Source organism: Talpa europaea, assembly GCF_964194135.1.
Source record: "Talpa europaea genome assembly, chromosome: 11".
Taxonomy (NCBI): Eukaryota; Metazoa; Chordata; class Mammalia; order Eulipotyphla; family Talpidae; genus Talpa; species Talpa europaea.
The window spans coordinates 35,648,904-35,669,051 of NC_140078.1; the positions used below are offsets into that span (position 1 = coordinate 35,648,904).

The 20,148-nt window shown below is 42.7% G+C and overlaps 1 protein-coding gene across 2 annotated transcripts in view; it reads left to right on the plus strand.

Annotated features, from left to right (window-relative positions):
• RIN2 (Ras and Rab interactor 2) overlaps positions 1-17,832 on the plus strand; it is a gene marked incomplete at both ends in the record, with an annotated part of 107,323 nt that extends 89,491 nt beyond the window's left edge. For both annotated transcript variants that reach the window (XM_084247268.1, XM_084247269.1), the window contains 4 exons: positions 7,482-7,787; positions 9,581-9,712; positions 14,401-14,564; positions 17,509-17,832. In XM_084247268.1, the coding sequence (XP_084103394.1) occupies positions 7,482-7,787; positions 9,581-9,712; positions 14,401-14,564; positions 17,509-17,832 (926 nt within the window). The remainder of the gene's footprint in view (positions 1-7,481; positions 7,788-9,580; positions 9,713-14,400; positions 14,565-17,508) is intronic.
• Between the last annotated feature and the right edge of the window lie 2,316 nt (positions 17,833-20,148).

A 20,148-nucleotide genomic window follows, 5' to 3' on the forward strand; every position in this document is an offset into this window, starting at 1 on the left:
TTTCTCTATAGTCTACATACAAATTAAACCATCTGATATTTATCTTTTTCCTTTTGATTTATTTCACTTAGCATAATCCCTTCTAGCTCCATCTATGTTGCCAAAAATGGCTCAGGTATGCTTTTATAAGGTGGGAGAGGGACTGCAGGGGTGAAGTCACACTACTGGAGATCTGAGGCACCTGCTGTCCTCATGACTTATCATGCCCGGGATCACCTGCGCAAGGTCATGTCTGCGAGGCTTCTGCTCTATAAAATTAAATGCCCCCTCCCCACTCTCAATACACAACTGCCCAAGAGGTTTGCTCATCTGTGGTTCTGAGGGTATCAGATGGAGACACAATGAGGCTATGAGAAAACACTAGGTCTTTTGAGATGGAAAAGCCAGAAGACCAGACTTCAGATCATCTGTCTTTGTCCCCATGAATAACAAAGACATGAGAGAAAGAAAGATGTACAGGAAACCAGATGACTTTTCAATTAATTTATCAAAGCTCTTTCAGTTCCCATTTCAAACCTAGTAAACCACAATTAACTCTGAAAAGACAGCGCTGGCCTGAATCATTAAACCTGGTGTCCCTTTTCAAGGGCTTCCATTCCACGTTCAAAAGGAACACGGGTGCCTAGTGGTCTTCCTGCTTTCTAGGTGTTAGATGTGTATAAGGTGCTCATTGTATGAGATCTCATCCACAATCCCATAGGAAAGCTGTGAAAGGAACCATTTTATAGGCCAGGAAGTTGAGGCTTGGAAAGGACATCTTCCCACAAGGCCATAAACTGAAAATACTGACCTCTGGACCACTGGGACACCAGGTGGCCTGCTTTTTATGAATAGTTTGTACAGAGGATTATTAGCAAAATGCTGTAGTGCTGGATGTAGCAGGCTTTACAGGATGTTGCCTTCCACTTTTGTCAGCTACCAGCTCTGCTGAGGTGACTTGAATAAATTTCTCCACCAAAAGGCAGGAAAACATGGTTCACAGCTCAGGCTGAATCACTGAGTTTGAAGCTCCCACTCTGTTGATGAGCTTTGTGTGCTTGTTTCTTCAATGGTATCTAGTGGGCTTCTTTGTGCCCCATCCACTGACACTTACTTGCAATTTGATGTCCAGCTGCTAGCACCTGTAACATTTTGCCCTATACTCTCTAAAGCTACCAGTGCCCTTCCTTAGGGTGGGTGGGAAAGTCTGGGAAACCAATGCCCTCCCAGCTTCTAGAAGCAACCTTCCAGTAGGGACTGAAGGGCACAGTTATATAAATACCCCAGCTGCCTCCCGTTTAGTGGGACAACCCTGAGGCATTTTCTGCACTGCGTCTTATACTTCCCAGTAGGGTTACACTCCAAATGGGCGGTTGTAACTGGGTTAATAAAACACATGATATTGGCGGCCTTCTTCCTGTCTCACTTACCCCATCTGCTGCCATTGCTTCCTGGGCTCACCTCCCAAATGAAACACACACACTCAAATCCTTATCTCAGGGTTAGCCTCTGGGAAAACCCAAACTAAGACAAATAAGGATTATGTACCCATCTGAGTCAAAAGGTTGTTTAAATACATGTAAAGTGCACAATAGTGCTTGGAACACGGAGCAGCCACTCTGTATTAGTTCTAAACCTTAATCCAGTTATACAGCCAAAGGAAATACTTGCAGAAAGAAATATCAGCTCATTTTTCTCTTCATGTACAAAGGGAGATGCATCATGCCATCCCTGACTTGTTTGGTGTAGGAGCAATGACATTAGCCTCACAGCTCCACCAGCGTGGGAAAGTCATTTAACCTCTAAGCTTCATGACCTCTGTTTAATGCGGATGGGACTAGTCCCTACCTTGCAGGAGGGATTAATATACATGAGACAATACATATTGTCCTCTTCAAGTGGGAGCTGCACAGAGTGATGCTCAGTAAATACTAGTTATTTTAGACATTTATATTAAGCCTAAATTTAACAATTTGGGTTTGCTATAAAAAAGCCCACCTCTGGTCATCAAATACTAGCTTATATTTCTACTATTTTATTTATTTATTTTATAATCAGAATGCTAAAAAAGAACTTGAGAACTAACCTGATCTTTTTTCTTTGTTAAGTAACTTTAAGTTGCAACTTGTACGTTTTGAATAGTATGTTATTTAGACTCTGGGTACCACTAGAATCCCTTAGAGAATATTGATCATTATTTTTGTTTGTTTGTTTTAGTATTCAACTAGTTAGGTTCAGAGGGCTAGTTATGCTTTTGCCTTAGGTAGATAAAGCTTCCAATGGCAGTTCAGAAGTTCAAGGCAATGACAATGAGAGAAATGAAGTAACTTGGCCAGAGTGACTTAGAGAGATAGAGTCTGGCTGGCTGCCAGGTGCTCCTGTTCTTTCAAAGACTTGCGCCTTCTCTGGGTATCACCTGCCTCTTGGGTTCTCACTTCCCCTAGGCAGCCAATAGGTAAGCAGAAGGAGCTCAAACAAACTCGATACCTGATTTGGGCTTGTGATGGTTCCCCCTCTAATCTCTGACCTTCCCTGGAATGTAGGGCTCTAGGTCAGAGTGCAATAATAGGGATGTTTCTGTCATCATTCCTAAAGAGAAGCCATTACTTCACAGCACTCTTGGCCACCCATGTCATACTTCTTACGAATGATTACATTATGTCTCATTTGGTCAAGGGGAATCAAAGCAGACATCATGCTCTTTACTAGCTCCCTCTGAAATTGGGGGGCCAATAGATAGGAACTGTATAAATATTTCCAGAAAATGTGTTTCCAATTTGGGTCATTCAACTAGGACAGCCAGTTTTTAGTTTCTAAAATCAGAATGTTGTAGCTCAAATAATTATCTAGTATTATCTTGTCATTTGGAAAAAGACATTCATAGAGTAATAGAAAAGACAGTAATGAATTTTAAGAAAAACATAAAATCACCACCTTATTCCTTTTCCTTTAACTCTTTTCCAGTAAGATGTTGCTATTGTTTCCAGGTGTCCATTTAGTTTGTTTAATTATTTGTCGGTAAATGCAAAAGACATACCCAAGAATTCAGGAACCGGTTGCTGGGACTCAGATCCCAGCCCCCTCACTTGCTAGCTGTGTGGCTTCTCTCTGGGTTTTGATTTTCTCCTTTGAAAATGAAGAAATAAGAGTACTGCAACTATGGGGTTTCTTTGAGGTTTGGAACAGTCAGTACATGTAAAGCATCTACAATAGTGTCTTTGTTCTTTACAATTTAACAGATTTTATTTTCTTGAATTTAAAGCAACCAGAGATGATAAAAAACTAAAGCTGATAGTAAATATGAAACGTGAGTTCTTCCTTTTTTCTCTATTAGTTCATATTCTGAAAGATTTTCTCATCCTTCTGCTTCTTCAAATTATTATTCCCCCGTCTTGCTTCATGAGCAGAACCTGGTTTTTCCTATTGGCAAGAACCATGCAGGTACCAGGTGCCTACTGTCATTTGGACTTATTTCCTATTTCTTATGTTTGTTAAATATTTATTAAGAGTAAAGCCAATCTGGGCCTCCCCGGTGGCACAGCAGTCGAGCGCTGGGTTGTGAAACTGCCCGCAGCCTCTGCAGCGCCAGTTCGATCCTTGGCCGCCTGGCTAGGGTCCCACATGGCGCGCAAACCTCTCCTGACATGCCCACTGCTCCCCTCAGAAGTGTACTTCATCAGTCTGCCTGTTCTGCTCTCCGCTCTGGCTCTGGTGAATTCTTTCACCCTCCCGCGCTTCTGACTGTACCCAGTGCTTGCATAAATAAATAAATAAATCTTTAAAAAAAAAAAAAGAGTAAAGCCAATCAAAGCAAACCAGTCTTTAATTTATAGCCTGGGCCTCCCTGGTGGCTCAGTGGGTTGAACGCAGTGCTGTGAAGCTGTCAGCAGCCTCTGCAGTGCAGGTGTGATTCCTGGCCGGCCAGGGAGATTCCAACCTGGCATGGCAGACCTCTCCTGTCTCATCTGCTGCTCCTCTCAGCGGTTTATTTCGGTCCTTCTGCCTGTTCTGCTCCCTGCTGTGTCTCTGGTGACTTCTCTCACCCCCCGCACCTCTGGCCTGTACCCCAGTGCTTGTATAAATAAATAAATCTTTAAAAAAATAATTTATGGCCTTTAAAATGTGTACTAAGAGGGCCTCCCCTGATGGCGCAGGTGGTTGAGCGCCGCGCTGTGAAGCTGTCTGCAGCCTCTACAGCATTGGTTCGATCCCTGGGCCAGCGAGGGTCCCACATGGCGCAGCAGATCTCTCCTGTCGCGCCCACTTCTTCCCTCAGCAGTGTATTCGTCAGTCTGCCTGCTCTGTTTCCCGCTCTGTCTCTGGTGAATCCTCTCACCTTCCTGCGCATCTGGCCTGTACCCTGGTTCTTGTATAAATAAATAAATAAATCTTTGAAGAAAAAAAAATAAAATAAAACGTGTACTAAGAAATCTAACTCTATTTTTTTTTTCATTTGGGGTTCAAAGGCAATGGTAATTGGTCCAACTCGCCTAACAAATTTCACAGCCCCATTTGTTCCTAAGGGCATCCTTTTTCTGGAGGCAAGGATGAGTTGCATGAGGGAACTACTCAGCTTGCAGGTCATGAGCTTTCTGCTTTGTCCCCAGGAGTAGCACAGAACCCACTGTTAACCTGACTTATTCTGAAGTTAGAAGTTGCCTTGGGGTTCAAGGTGAAAATCCCAGGCTGGTCTTTGTTGTTCTTTGTTTGATTTACATGTATATATTGGGGCTTAACTTAAATGAATTAACTACAGAAGCCTTCAGTGCTCAGCTTGTTGAATGCACATTTTCACAGATGTGCACACACATGTAGCCACCTCCCACCTATATTTAGAACATGTTCCCACCACCACCACCATCCCCGCCCCCCAGGAAGTGGCCTATTCACTGTCTTCCATCCTGATTTCTGTCATTACAGATTCATTTTGCCTGCTTTTGATTTTTTAAAAAAGATTTATTTATGCATACAAGAACTGGGGTACAGGCCAGAGGTGTGGGGCATGAGAGGATTTACCAGAGACAGAGTGGAGACCAGAACAGGCAGACTGACCAAAACATACTGCTGAGGGAGGCAGCGGGCAAGTCAGGAGAGGTCTGCTGCGCCATGTGGATTGCTCCCTGGCCAGAGATCAAACTCATGCTGCAGAGGCTGCAGACAGCTCCATAGGTTGCGTCTTAACCCCTTGAGCCACCAGGGAGGCCCTGCCTGCTTTTGATTTTTGTATAATGAAATGTTAAAGAAAATACTCTTTAAAAGTCTTTCTTTCACGCAGCATGAGATTCATCCACATTGCCTTCAGAGCAACAGTGTGTGCTTTTTCATTGAATGAATCTTTCACTGTCTGAATTTCATTGTAGTGTTCCTTTGTACAAATGTATCCATTCTACCCGTTCCATTGGGGTATGCTTTTGGGTTGTTTCCAGTTTTGGAGGTATTAAGAAGAATGGTGCTGTAAACACTCATGTACATTTCTAATTAATCATTGTCATGACTTTTATTCCCTCATGGTAACCTCATTATAACAGTAGTTATCACTCATAATCATGAATGTAACTTTCAAAGCCTTTGAAAAGAAGAATAAGCCAATGGATATTTATAAAGTGCTTTAGAATAGAGAGATTATTGGGGCCTCCCTGGTGGTACAAGGCGTTAAGATGCAGCACTGTGAAGCTATCCTCAGTCACTGAAACACGAGTTCCATCCCCAGCCAGGGAGCTACCCACATGGCGCAGCAGACCTCTCCTGTCTTGCCCACTGCTCCCCTCAGCAGTGTATTTCAGTCAGTCTGCCTGTTCTGTTCCCCACTCTGGCTCTGATGAATCCTCTCACCCCCCACACCTCTGGCCTGCAGCCCAGTTCTCGTATGCATAAATAAATTTAAAAAAAAGAATAGAGAGATTATTTACTTTGATAAGCAGTATGAATATTTACTTAAAATAATTGTGCAGCCATTCCAAGAAAGGAGGTAACTAATGTCACCCATATTTAAAGGTGTTTCCTAACTCTGTACAGAAACACATTTCAAAAAAAATTTAGTATTTTATTTTGAAATCTTTTCAGACATGCAAAAAAGTTGCAGAAATGCTAGAAAGAAATCTTGTGTACCCTTCACCCATATTATTTGAATGCTAGAACTTTACCATGTTTGCTTCGTTATCTTTTTTGTTTACACACACACACACACACACACACACACACTCCTCTTTTCTGAGCCACTTTAGAATTACTTGCACATTTTGTGTCCTGTTACTTACTACTCAGTGTATATTTCCTAAAAAGCAGGATTTCTATTAGGAAACTATAGTAAAATTAACACAGATTCAGTGTTAACATAATTACCTAATTTGTATGCTTTATTCAAATCTTATCTAATGTCACATTTCCTTTATAGAAAAGTCCTTTATAGTAAGAGACATAAAAATACTTTAGGTCCAGAATCCAGTCCAAGAAATATGTGTCTTTAGTTGAATTTATTTGTTTAGAAGATATTTTAAGGGATCTTGAACCTTCATTCTATGAAAATTCTTTCTTCAAAAAAGCATGTTTGGGGCCTCGCCAGTGGCACAGTGGGCTGAGCGCCACGCTGTGAAGCTGTCTGCAGCTTCTGCACGTGGGTTCTATTCCCAGCTGGCCGGGGAGAAACCCACATGGCGCGGCAGACCCCTCCTGCCTCTCCCACTGCTCCCCTCAGCAATGTCTTCAGTCTGTCTGCCTGTTCTGCTCCCCGCTCTGTCTCTGCTGAATTCTCTCACCCTCCCGTGCCTCTGACTGTACCCCAGTTCTTGTATAAATAAATAAATCTTATTTAAAAAATTACAATATACTTAAAAAAAATAAAAATAAAAAAGCATGTTTGCTTAGGTGTCAACCGGGTGGCCAGTTGAAGGATCAAGAAGAAGATTTGGGGCCTCCCTGGTGGCGCAGCGGTTGAGCACTGGATTGCGAAGCTGCCTGCAGCCTCTGCTGCGCGGGTTCAATCCCCGGCCACCGGAGGAGGGTCCCACATGGTGTGCAGACCTCTCCTGCCGCCCGCTGCTCCCCTCAGCAGTGTACTTCGGTCCTTCTGCCTGCTCTGGCTCTGGTGAATTCTCTCACCCTCCCGCGCTTCTGACTGTACCCAGTGCTTGTATAAATAAATATATAAATCTTAAAAAAAAAAAAAAGAAAGAAGAAGAAGATTTGCCTGTGCTTTTAGTGGAGTAGGCATAATCGTTTTTAAAATAAACATATGCAATTGTATTGATTGTATATGAGAAAAACTGTAAGATTTTTATTAAGGAAGATTCACTCTTCCTGGTTTTACCCCCTGTGCGCCCCCCCCCCACACACACACAAAGTTGGCATGTAAGCAATAGTGCTGCTAAATTTTGATAGCGGATTGAGTATGAAGTTACAACTCATTTGCCCTGTGACCAATGCAGAGAGCTGCAGATCCATCATGGGAAAGCGTTTCTTCATTCACCAGGCAGTGGTCACAGTAGCTGCTCTTTCTTTGACAGATGTGGTGTTGGAAAAGGCCATGCACAAGTGCATCTTGAAGCCCCTGAAGGGGCATGTGGAGGCCATGCTGAAGGATTTCCACGTGGCTGATGGCTCCTGGAAACAACTCAAGGAGAACCTGCAGCTTGTACGGCAGAGAAACCCACAAGAGCTGGGGGTCTTTGCCCCAACCCCTGATTTTGTGGATGTGGAGAAAATCAAAGTCAAGTTCATGACCATGCAGAAGATGTATTCTCCTGAAAAGAAAGTCATGCTGCTGTTGAGGGTTTGCAAGCTTATTTACACTGTCATGGAAAACAACTCAGGTGGGTTCTCTGAAATATCAGCTCTTCCCCTCTTCCTTTCAGGGACAGTGAGGTGTCCAGCGACCTAGCCAGTGACATTGGGCATTCTGATTCCCAATTTCTCTTCCATTTCAAGCTCTTAATTTCACCCAGCAGCTCACAAAAATACAAGTGTTACTCTGATGTGTGGCAATTTTGTTGCATGCAACAGGTTGATAATACCAAAAGAAGTAAACAGACAGGGCAACCAGATTTTTGTGCTATACCAATTTATTAGATTTAGTTCAGAGTAGTGGATACATATTCTGTCTCTGGAGTCTGAATTCAAATCCTAGCTCTGTAAATGAGAGTTAATTAACTGGGACTTTGGCTACCTTGATCAACCTTGTAGTTTGTTTATTCAGTATCTGTCGTTGGATATGACCTTATCACTCATATAGTAGGGATTAAACGAGACAATGCATGCACAGCCCCTAGTGTTATGGAAATAATGGAAATTGTCATTACCACATTTGGGCCAATGAGGGTTTGTATCAATGATCTACAGCATGTGTTAGAAACTCATATCTAATGCAATTCCATTATAATCGTTTCATTGGCTCCGTCTCCAACTACAAACTGAAGTAGTGTAAAAGGAATTCATAAGAGTTACAGAACTGGAAAGTTAGCCCTCAAATTTTCCCTATGCTGCTTCCTGTAGATGTAGGAGTAACCATGATTCATGGATAGTAATAGAGCCCTGCATAATCCCAGGTCTTCAGTGAGCCTGTTATGGATGATGACCAACTTTTCATCCAAGTGAAATTGCTTCATGGAGAAGCAACAGAAGGAAAACACAGACTCTATTAACCACTGCTTGAGTTGATTGGAGTGTGTGCACTTTGCAAATTGTCAAGTGAAGACATTGAAATGTGAGCTCTTGGGCTGGTAATGATGGCAAGTGATCATCACCTATGAAATTGGCTAGCATATTTCAAAAACAAGAAACATTTTCTATAGTTCATGAAGTCACTTATTAAAGTTCCCCAAGATTATGTTCTCCTGTAGCACAGTTTTACAACATCAGCACTAATGGCACTTAAACCGGTAATTCTTTGTCATGGGGGCTGTTTGGCTTCCTGTAGGAAGTTTATCAGCATCCTGGATGCCATTTGCACCCCCACCCCACAGTTGTGACAATCAGGAATGTCTCTAAACAATGCCAAATGTTTCCTGGGAGGCAGAGGGAGGCATTGTCATGCCCAGTTGAAAACCACGGATTATAATGAAAACTAGAAATAAAGGTCAAATTTTTTTTTGCCATATATTAGTCATATGTAATATATGCAACCTATACTGAATTAACACATTTATATAAATTGTGTGGTCAGATTGAATCCAGAGCCATTTATTCCTGATTTAAGTCTTGTCATTGTAGCAATGATTAATCTGTACAGAAAACAATCAGAAACAAAACCCAAGAGGATTAACATAATAAAGTAGGTACTTTGTAAACACTTTATATCACTTGCTGAAAGTTAAAGTATTTGAGAGTATTCTATCGAATAACTTGAAGCAAATTATGAAAGCAAGGGGAAAATCTTTCATGTGTGACTAATAGACATTCATTCTGAAATTGTGAGTCCCGGCTGATCTCTGACATGAGCGCTAGGAAGTCACAGGCTACACAGGATTCCAGAAACACCCACCTCTGTTTATGAATAGTACATTTCCCTAGGGTGACCCCACGCTCTCTAATAAAAGCAGCAGTAAGATATGAAAGACAGAAATGCTGGTCAAGTTATTTCCATCCTCTACTCTCTTCCTCCCCGCAGGGAGGATGTATGGAGCCGATGATTTCTTGCCAGTCCTGACCTACGTCATAGCTCAATGTGACATGCTTGAACTGGACACTGAAATTGAGTACATGATGGAGCTTCTAGACCCATCACTGTTACACGGAGAAGGTAACGTGCTTTAAAAAAAAAAAACAGGAGGAACTGGGTGATTTATTTTGGTTTGATTTCGTTTTGAGGTGAAATTCACACAACATAAAAGTGACCATTTGAAAGTGAATAATCCAGTTTTACTTTGCACTTAGTTTATTTATAATAGTGTACGATCCACCACCTCTATTTAGCTCCAAAACATTTTCATCCTCCCCAAAATAGAATCCCATATCCACTAAGCAGTTTATACAGGTGTTTTTGACATCTTACTGGTTCATTGCAATTTTAATTTTTTTTTCAATTTAAAAGATTGTACTGTCTTTTTTCTAATTACAGAAGTAATACATGTACATCATAATTTGGAAAAGTCAGAAAAACACACAAAAAAGTAACATTGTAATGACTCATACTACTTCACCAAGATTAGTTTAGTGGCAATCAAAATTTAGTTCAATAGAATAAATGCCGTTTTTTTTTTAAAGAAATGGTTTCTTTGATTCCAAGAGGAAATTATCAGCTTTTGTTAGAGAATATTCCCACTGCCAGAAGAATATTCTGCTGTTAGATCATGAAATGGTTGAAGTCCTTGCTTTTGGTTTCACATTTTTTTAAGTTTTGTTTTAAGATGAAAATAGCATTCATTTTCTTTTCTATTTTAAAAATCGTAACAACTACTTATTCTTATATAGATATAATATAGATATAGACTGGGGTAAAATCTGTTCTGCTTCCTTTCAGTTTACCCTGGCAATTCAGCTTCCTTCCTGTGTCTGTATAATCCCAACATGTCTTGGCAGAAATTTCTTCTTACACATCCATTAGGTATTTTATCATGGAAATAATTTGAATGTTTGTCTTGGGAGAGAGAAGCCTCATATAAGCTGAGACTTCTATGAGTTTGTCTTCTTAAAGGAAAGCCAACCAGAGTCTGTGCCCTGTTACTCCATTTTCATGTACCCCTAGAAGAGCCCGCACAACTCCAAGCAGTGATTTGTTGAATAGAATTTTTTTTCTTTTCTGCAGTGAGTTTTGGTCTGGGTGGGCTAATAGGGTCCATGTGCTAATAGAATCCTTCAGGGAATTCATTACTCCAGAACTTTCCCTGGAGAGAACTTACATGCACTGTTCACCCTTGAAGTTTCCTTAGTATCTTCAGTCCTCAGGGCTTGGTTTTCTTTCCAGAGAAACTTTCCAGAGGAGGTGCGCCCTTGCTACGGACAGTCCTCTGAGTCAATGATGACTAGCTTTTCATTCCTGGCACCCACTGCAGCCAGATATGAGAGCTTCTTTCATTCTTCTACCCTCTCACCCCTTTACCACACCTCATTAATATTCACAAGCCTGAACACTCCAAGACAAAACACCAAGACCCTACCTGGAACTTTCCGTGCCTGTTCTGACCCGGGGTTTGGCAGGAGTGGAAAAAGCTTGAGGTTTTGTCCAGAGACTAAGGGACCCTATTCTCCACGCCTGATGTCCTTTTTCCTTCTGCATTATTATGACAATTTTATATGCCTTCAGAATGTTTTTTGGGGGGGGGGGCAGAGAGAAGGGGCGCGTGGTGGTGAGAAGGGCTTCAATCATTTTTAACTCTAGTAAAAATGTGTCAAACTGTTGGAGCTTTAGGAAAAGTCCACTCCCTGGCGCAGGAGTTAGTTAGCAGGAGTTAGCCTCAGCAACTATCAAGCTATCACCAGCCACTGCAGCCTGAGATACATTCCTAGCCAGGTTGCTAATCCACATGGCGCCGCAGATCTCTCCTGTCTCACTTGCTGCTCCCCTCAGCAGTGTATTTCAGTAAATCTGCCTGTTTTGCTCCCCACTCTGTCTCTGGTGAATCCAGTCCTTGCACCTCTGGCCTGCACTCCAGTTCTTCTACGCAAAAAATAAATAAATCTTAAAAAAAAAAAAAAAGTGACCATCCCATTGCTGACAATATGTGCTGAAAACAAATATGTTTATATCTTGTGACCCAAGGATCAAGACAGCCATTTCCTGCCACCTTATCCCAGAGCATTTCCCCAGAGCAAGGCACTGCCCTGGGCACTGTAGTGGTGACAGATGGGCAGGTAGCTGTCCTCCTCTCCAGGAATCATGAAGGGAGAGCCCAGGACCAGTTGACAAACATATGGGCAATTGGCGAGCTGGGACTAGTGTCTGTCTCCCCTTCAGTACATCTCATCCTCCTTGGCCGCCTTCCCAGGGAGAGCAGCAGGGCTGCCCTGTCCAGTGGGCTGTGGTTACAGCCCAGGCCTGCACATCAGCAAACCAAAGCTATGCAGACTGGAAGGAAGAGGTTGCAGAGCACAAAGATATATTTCAGATCCGGCCTTGCTCAGCCTCCCCAAAGCCCTTTCTGGCTTGGGGGACAACAGCCCTTGTCTCCTTTCTGCTGTTTAAGCAGGTATTTTCATTTACCGAAAAGGAGTCATGGAATTCCTTTTAAGTGCACAGCTCTTGTGGTATGGCTGTATTTTTCTGGAATTTAAAACCTTTCTCTAATTGCATCCACATGCTTCAAAGTATGGTCAATTTTGTGTTTCTAGCATTTTGAGTTCTCCTTAGTTGCCTAAAAAGCTCAGAACCCTGGAGTCTAAAATTTGACGTCCAGAGGAAATACTCTCCCTTCCAAACTTGAATGTAACAGTCCCACTCGGTCCCAGTTCCAAAACTGACAGCTCTGTGCAGCCTTTCTTGAATACTTACATCCAATACTTACATCCAAATCTTTATCTCCTAAAATCCACTGCATGGAATTTAAATTCTGCACTCCTCAGTTTCACACTCAAATTATGTCCTGATTTTCTCATGGGGCAAATATTTAGTGAAAATAGGCATCTCAAAACTGTACTGGCATTTTGGAGGCTGCAGGTGAACTTACACCTAGGTGGTAGGGTCAGTGCACTATTCAAAGAACCAAAAGCCTGACATCTTATAGGAGCAAGCAAAGAGGGAGCAAGATGCTGCTGTATCTTCATCAGTGACCCAAAACAACAAAGGTGTGTTTCTTTCTTGTTGCATGTCCAGTGTGATTCTCAGCAAATGCTGCTCGTGACCCAGGTTATGGTCCACTTGACATCTTGAACGTTGTCACTGGTGGAGCAGAAAGAGAGTTTTTCAGGGTTTTGCATTAGCTGCTGAACACTATGGTCATGAAAGTGATACTTTTATATAAAATTTGTTCACCAACAACTATAACTAATGTTCCCTGCAGGAATAAATTACTAGTGTCTTTTAATAAATTGATAAACTTCTGGACAGTAGGCATTTAGGTTCTTTCTTACAGACTCACCCCCTGCTCTGCACCTGGCTTGAGCTCATGATAGGAGTCAACAGGTTTTTTGACAAAGAAAGTCTGTCAATTTAGAGTATGTTGGACCCAATTAGGGAATTCAAAATTCCCTAATTTAAAATTAGGGGCGCCCCCTAGTGGTGCTCAGTCTTGCCGTTTACAAGATCCTCCTAGAGCACCTAGAATTTAAGACAAAAAATTATGAAAACATTTATGTATAGGAATCTCACTGTGTGGTAAGCCCTCTACCACTCAAGAGATGCAAGAAATCATTCCTAAATGCATGATCAAAGGAACATACTTCCTTTTCCTTGTAAATTATTTTTTCTTCTTTGTCATATTGCTTTAGATCCAGAATAAGAAAGGGAATCAAGAGGGAGAGGTCATTTTCAAGTACCCAGATTTTCCTGAACATACTTGCATATGCTGCAATTCTTTCAATATGTGTAGTTTACTTAAAATTTACAAAGTCTTAATTCCTGAAAGAAAAACCCCAGTGCAGGTATTGCCAGGAGGTAAGTGGATGCCTATCCCTAAGGCAAATGTTTCTGGCCTTGGGGCAGCTGACCTTGCCTCTTTTACAGGCCTCCCCACCTCCATCAGGCATCCGGGCCCTGACTTTTTCTGGCAAAGCACTGCACTGTCACAATTGCACTTAAATAACTGAGAGTTTTTAAAGGGTCAGGAGAAAGACAAGACTTGCCAGCTGAGACATCCAGCATGGGAAGTGGGAGGAGAGAAGTCAAAACAGGGGAGGGAAGAGCACAGGGGATTGCCATGATGGATTTCATGTGCTTTAGTGATGGGAGAACTCCAGGGACTACACCCAAGGGAAAAAAACCAAATACTGTCCAAAAATAAACAATGATGTAGGAAAATAAATAAATAAATCTAATAAAATAATAATTTTAAAAAGGCCCTCTCTGGTGGCACAAGGGGTTAAGCACAGCACTGTGAAGCTATCCATCCCTGGCCAGCCAGGGAGCTACCCACATGGTGCAGCAGATCTCTCCTGTCTTGCCTGCTGCTCCCCTCAGCAGTGTACTTCAGTCATTCTACCTGTTCTGCTCCACACTCTGTCTCTGGTGAATCCTCTCCCCCACCCCCCCTTACACACACCTCCGGCCTGTACCCCAGCTCTTGTATGCATAAATAAATAAATCTTTAAAAAATAAATACAATAATTAAAAAAGATAATTTAGAGGTTTTGTGTCTCACACACTGGAATGGAAATTCTCTCAGTGGAAACAAGGTGTTGTCATCCTGCCCCCATGTGGGCCTGGGCCACCAGTACATCCATGGGGATGTGCCTCTGTGGTCCCACAGGAAAGGCGTGTGAGAAAAAATGTCAAGAATGAAATGGCCTTACTTCTCTTGGCCCCCGACTGAAACTCACCCCTTCTGCCCTTTCCAGGAGGCTATTACTTGACAAGCGCCTATGGAGCACTCTCTCTGATAAAGAACTTTCAAGAAGAACAAGCAGCAAGACTGCTCAGCTCAGAGGCCAGAGACACCCTGAGGCAGTGGCACAAGCGGAGAACCACCAACCGGACCATCCCATCGGTGGACGACTTTCAGGTACGCAGCGGGACGCGATGGCTGTGGGGCCTGCTATTCCTTTGTCCTCCAGGAAGGCAGAGCTGCTCACAGGGGCACCTGCAGCTCAGGGCGCCCAAGGTGACGCCTTTGCCAGTCATTGAACAGTAAAGGGATATTTTAAACCACTGTGCCTGGTTGTTTCACTTCTCTCTTTCCTTAAGTTAAAAATAGATACGGGATGGCACAAGTTTTGCTGCCTTTAAGGAAACAATTAAGGTGGGAATCCCCCCTCAGGGTATTCAGAAGGGTGTTGGACTCCTGAGCAGATGGAATGTGAAAAAGCAGGAAACTCTTGGCCCTGGTAGGAGGTGTTTATTTAGTCAGGACACTGGCTCCGTGGATACAGCCATTTAGCACCAGGTTCGCCTGGTCTTGCTTGAAAGAGGGAGAGGCACAGCGGTGGCTTCCTTCCTCTCCTTCCCTTTCCTGTGTCCAACCCCAAGACCGGAGGATCCCAGAATTGCAGTGGCAGCATCAGCTCTGACAGCTGGTCGGGCAAGAGTTTAGTATGAACATCTGAACCAAGTCCTGCTGGTTTGCCATCCAGAATTTTCCATGACCATGTGCTGATGGCCAGGAATATGGGAGTCTCAAAGAGCTTTTTTCTTAGGGAGGAGAAGCAGATTAGGGTTCTAGAGATCTTTACCCAACGCAAACACCCTCATTGTGCTAATAGTCTGTGAAATGATGAGGAGCCTGCTAATCACTTAAAAAGCCCGATCGTGTTTTGTTTCTATGTACCACATGGTGAATTTCCAAGCAGGACAGATTTGTCCCTATGTCCAGACTTAAGGGGATTGCCTTTATTTGCCCTCTTAATACTCTGAAAATACTCAAAAGTATACATTTGTGGGTCTCCCTGGTGGTGCGAGGGGTTAAGATGCAGCACTATGAAGCTCTCCTCAGCCTCTGCAGCATGAGTTCGATCCCCCACCAGGGAGGTGACCCACACGCTGCAGCAGACCTCTCCTGTCTTGCCCGCTGCTCCCCTCAGCAGTGTATCTCAGCCAATCTGCCTGTTCTGTTTCCCACTGTCTCTGGTAAATCCTCTCACACCCCCACACCTCTGGCCTGTACCCCAGTTCTCGTATGCATAATAAATAATGCTTTTTTTTTTTTTTTTAAGTATACATTGGGTCAAAGTCAGCCCACTGGGGAGAGGCAAGATTAGTGGCTTCTCCAAGAAGGCGCTATTCTCAGAAAGGGCTTCCCAAGCACTTAAATTTAGAAAGCAGAAAGGCATACTTTGTGCTACCCCACCCCTTTAGTTTTTGAAGAATAGTCTCTGTGCTAAGCGACTTAGCACATGCACACCCTTGGGACACTGGCTTATTGGCAGTCCTAGGAGGGGACTCCTGAGGAAATGAAAGCCTCATTCTTCTATCTCCCTATCAGCCACCAGCAACTTCCTCTGTCTCCACTTCTCTGTCTGGAGCTTCTAACCTAGAGACCTCTAGTCACCATGGGGCTCCTCCTTCTGTACTCTCCTCTCCCCTTGGCCCCCAGCCTTGCTCACCTTCGAGATACTGACCTTCTCAGACTATAACCCAAGAGAAGTGTCAGCACCCAACTTGGTATAAAAACAAGCACTCAGACACAAAACTCTACTCAGAACTCCTCATTAGAGGTGATAGACACATACACAAGCCTCATCACAGTGCAGAAGCAGCACCCCACAGGGCCAAGGGCCCCGGAGTGCTGGCTCCACCACCACTAGCCGTGTGAACAGTTCTTCCACTGATCTCATGGAGTAGACATCCTTCATGAAGTTCTTAGGAGCCAATGAGTAAGTGCATACCAAGTGTGCAAGCCAAGCGTTGGGGGCCAGAATGGGATAGGAGAGGGAGGGACTGGTAAAATGAAGTGTGCATGCACGCTAAGGTTTTTGAATTCCAGATGGTCAGAGTGCACTGTCCTTCCCAAGAAATTTTCCTTCATGATCCCAGTAAACCTCATGGTAGCCGTGTGGGACCACTTCTCTCCTCTCCTGACTAGAATTGCCAGGTTTAGAGAAGGAAGATGTATTTGTTTGCTGTCTAAAAATCTAACTCAACTGGATGTGGTAACTTCTAAAGAAGTGGAAACTGGAGTTCTCCAGGGGCAGAAAATCTCAGTGAGCCTGATTTGGGTGTAGGATTCTTTGCACCTCATCTGGGTTTTGTGTGTGAGATCACGGGTTTACTGTATTTCACAATGGTGTATTACTGGCTCTACTCACTGTGCCAGCCCTGCAGACTTCTCCTTTTACACTCCTGCAAGGCCACTTTGTATGTAGTCAGCTCCATCTCCAAAGGCTTTTGGCAGAATCAACATTCTCCTCCCACTGACTTGTTCCACGTGGCACTCAGAACCTGGTATTAGGTTGAACCACATAAAATTTCCATTTGGAAAGATGAAAAGTAGTCAAATATCAGTGTTTTATGGCTTAACCTAACATACATCATTGCCTTCGCTTAGCTGTCAGAAAAAGTTAGTTAAAAGTGAGTCTAGTCTGTACTGTTGTGTCTACATTTTTCAAATGTCTCTTCCTACTGACTCCTGGTTCTGACTCTTCTGCTGTTTGGTTTCTTTTTCAAGATGGGAATAAACCTGACTTTGGATCTGGTTCACACTATTAGCCAGGGACTTCTAATCAGGCCCTTTTAGAGATGCTGAAAGGTCAAAACAGGGCTAAATGGACTCCCTGCATCTTATATTTGTAGTGAATTTAAGTACAACTCAGTCCATATAATTATTCTTTCCACTGTCCAAATTCAGATTAGCCTCTTTCCTTGCATTTCGAAAGCTTGTGTCCTGACATCAGGTATTCTCAAGAGCCAGAGCCTGAAAATGGCTCACAAGTTAGACCTTTCCTCCCACCCCTTCATACTCCAGCTCATTTCCCCTTCTCACTTTGTCCCCTGCATCTCTCTTCCACCTGCAGAATTACCTTCGCGTTGCATTCCAGGAGGTTAACAGTGGCTGCACGGGAAAGACCCTCCTTGTGAGGCCTTACGTCACCACCGAGGACGTGTGTCAGCTATGTGCTGAAAAGTTTAAGGTGGGGGACCCTGAGGAGTACAGCCTCTTCCTCTTTGTTGATGAAACGTGGCAGCAGCTGGCAGAGGACACTTACCCCCAAAAAATCAAGGCTGAGCTGCATAGCCGACCACAACCACACATCTTCCATTTTGTCTACAAGCGCATCAAGAATGATCCTTATGGTGTCATCTTCCAGAACGGGGAAGAAGACCTCACCACCTCATAGAAGACGTGTGGGACTTCCCAGTGGTGCATCCAAAGGGGGGTTAGGAACTTTGCCTTCCAGCTTCCACATAGTTGTGCTTGAAACGAAGTCACCTCCTTGGGGACTCCTCAGTTCAGCAACTAAGCCATCCTCAGGCCCACTTGGTCAAGGGCATCTTAGTCATATCGTCTAAGCAAGGTGGCTGAAGTTTAGGAAATAGTAGGCTTCTCCTTCAGAGATGGAGAATTACATTTGATGATTCAAATGTCTGGAGGTTTTGCTACTCACCCCCCTCCCAGCCAGGTTCCAGGATGGCTCACGTGTTTGACTAAGTGCTGAATAAACATTTAAGGTACAAGGTGTCCTCTTGAATTCAACAGCAGGTGTTGTTCGACAAGACTGTCCGATGCAGTGCGTCAGGTCCTTCTCTCCTCCATCTTTCCCCGCCTCCCTTTTTTCTTTTCTTTCTTTCTTTTTTTTTTTTTTTACAAAGAGCCTTTGTGTTTTTATATATTTCATAGAAATGTTTATAGCAGTTGCAGGTAAACTGTCAGGATTGGTTTTTAAAATATTTTTGTAACTTTAAAATATTCTATAATTATGCATGTGATTTTAACATTTAATATTCAAAAAGAAATCTCTTGCTGGATTTGAGAGTATTGCATTTTAAAAGTCTCTCTTCTGTAACTGGATTTTTGGCAACTTTGTGGGGAGAGACTGCTGGATTTCTTAAAGCAATGTATTACTGACACTGGCCACAGAATGCCTTTGGAACTCTGATATGCCGTTACCTTGTTCACATGCGGTGATATTGTACTTTTTCATGGTTTAATCAAGCGATGTTGAGAATCGAGAGAGAAATGAATGTAGAGAAAGGTCGAGAGAGAAATACAAATTCTAACAATGGACTAAGGAGTATAGTCTGCTGGTTCAGGCTCCTGGAAGGACTTTGGAAAAGGAGATGAAAGGAAGCACCTATTCTGAAAATACTGTAAATAATGCAGTGAGATTTGGCAAAATCTATCCACTTGTTATTTGCTTTTGGAAACAGTTTTGAAACCCCACAAGAAAAAATAAAGACTGTTTTTTCCCCTTTTCCACCTACATCAAAACTAAAGGCATCAACTTATTGGAGGTAAAAATCAATTAATAGATAATGTAACTTTCATTGATTTAAATCAGATGCTGTTTGGAAACGAGTTTGCAAATACACCAAAAAGCGCATCTGTATTATAAGAATGTATGGTGAATTTAAATATATGTTTCATAAGATCTGTCTGGGTGTGTACCAAGTGTGAGGGTCTTGTATCAATGTAACACAGGTTGTGTCAAAAGCAACCTGTTATTGTACTGTGTGAAGAAACGTAGTCATCTGATTTGGTTGGCTTTGTACTTTGTATCTTCTCTAGCTTTTGCTGTCCATCTAGAACCCTCAGCACAAGCTGTGTTGTACTTCCTTTTGTAAATGATTTTTTAAATGGAATTTTGCACATAATACCTTGTAATACTGTACGATAATCATGTGTGAAAATAATTTTTGAAATATTCTGGTTGTCTTTTTTTCTTTCAGAAGCAAAATACAATTATGCACCACACTATGTCATGTATACATAAAATCCATGGGTTAGAAAATCCCTAGAGAGTCAACTGGAAAATGTACATTTTTAGCAACATATGTGCTGATAAGGAAAAGATAGTGTTCCAACCTGCAAGGATTTCCATTGTTATGTAAGATACTACTTGGTTTAGGATTAGTTGGACTTAAGAAAAATCACAGTTAATCAGAAAGGGAGTTAGCTGGGCCCTGGAAACTACTAGGCTTGTTATTGTACAACCTCTGCAGTCTCTTGCTGAGAGTTTGGTGATGCTTCAAAATTGACAGGGCAGAAATTCTTGCTACCATATTCCCTGTGTCTGGAACTGTACCTTGCAGATAGTAGGTGCTTCATAAAATCCTGTCGACCTCATAAGTTCTTCTGCTCTTTAAGTATCCATCAGGAGCATAGATACTTAAAGAGCAGAATGGTGCTGAATGCACTACCTATTTCTTATAATGAGTTAAAAGTGATAGTTAATCCATGTAGCTATCCTCTCACCTTCCAAATTAAGATCATCATGTCCTTCCAAATCAGTATGCTGCTGACTTTAGGCAGGTCACAATATCTGGAGGGGAAGCTGCCTTTAGTAAGATGAGAGAAAGGTCAAATTAGGAAAAATTAGTGTGAGCAGCAGAAAACATCACGAGACAGCTCCTGGTTTGGTCATTGGGCAATATTTCCCTGCTGAAATGACAACACAACATGTGTCTTCACTTTTTTCCTCCACACAGACATTTCT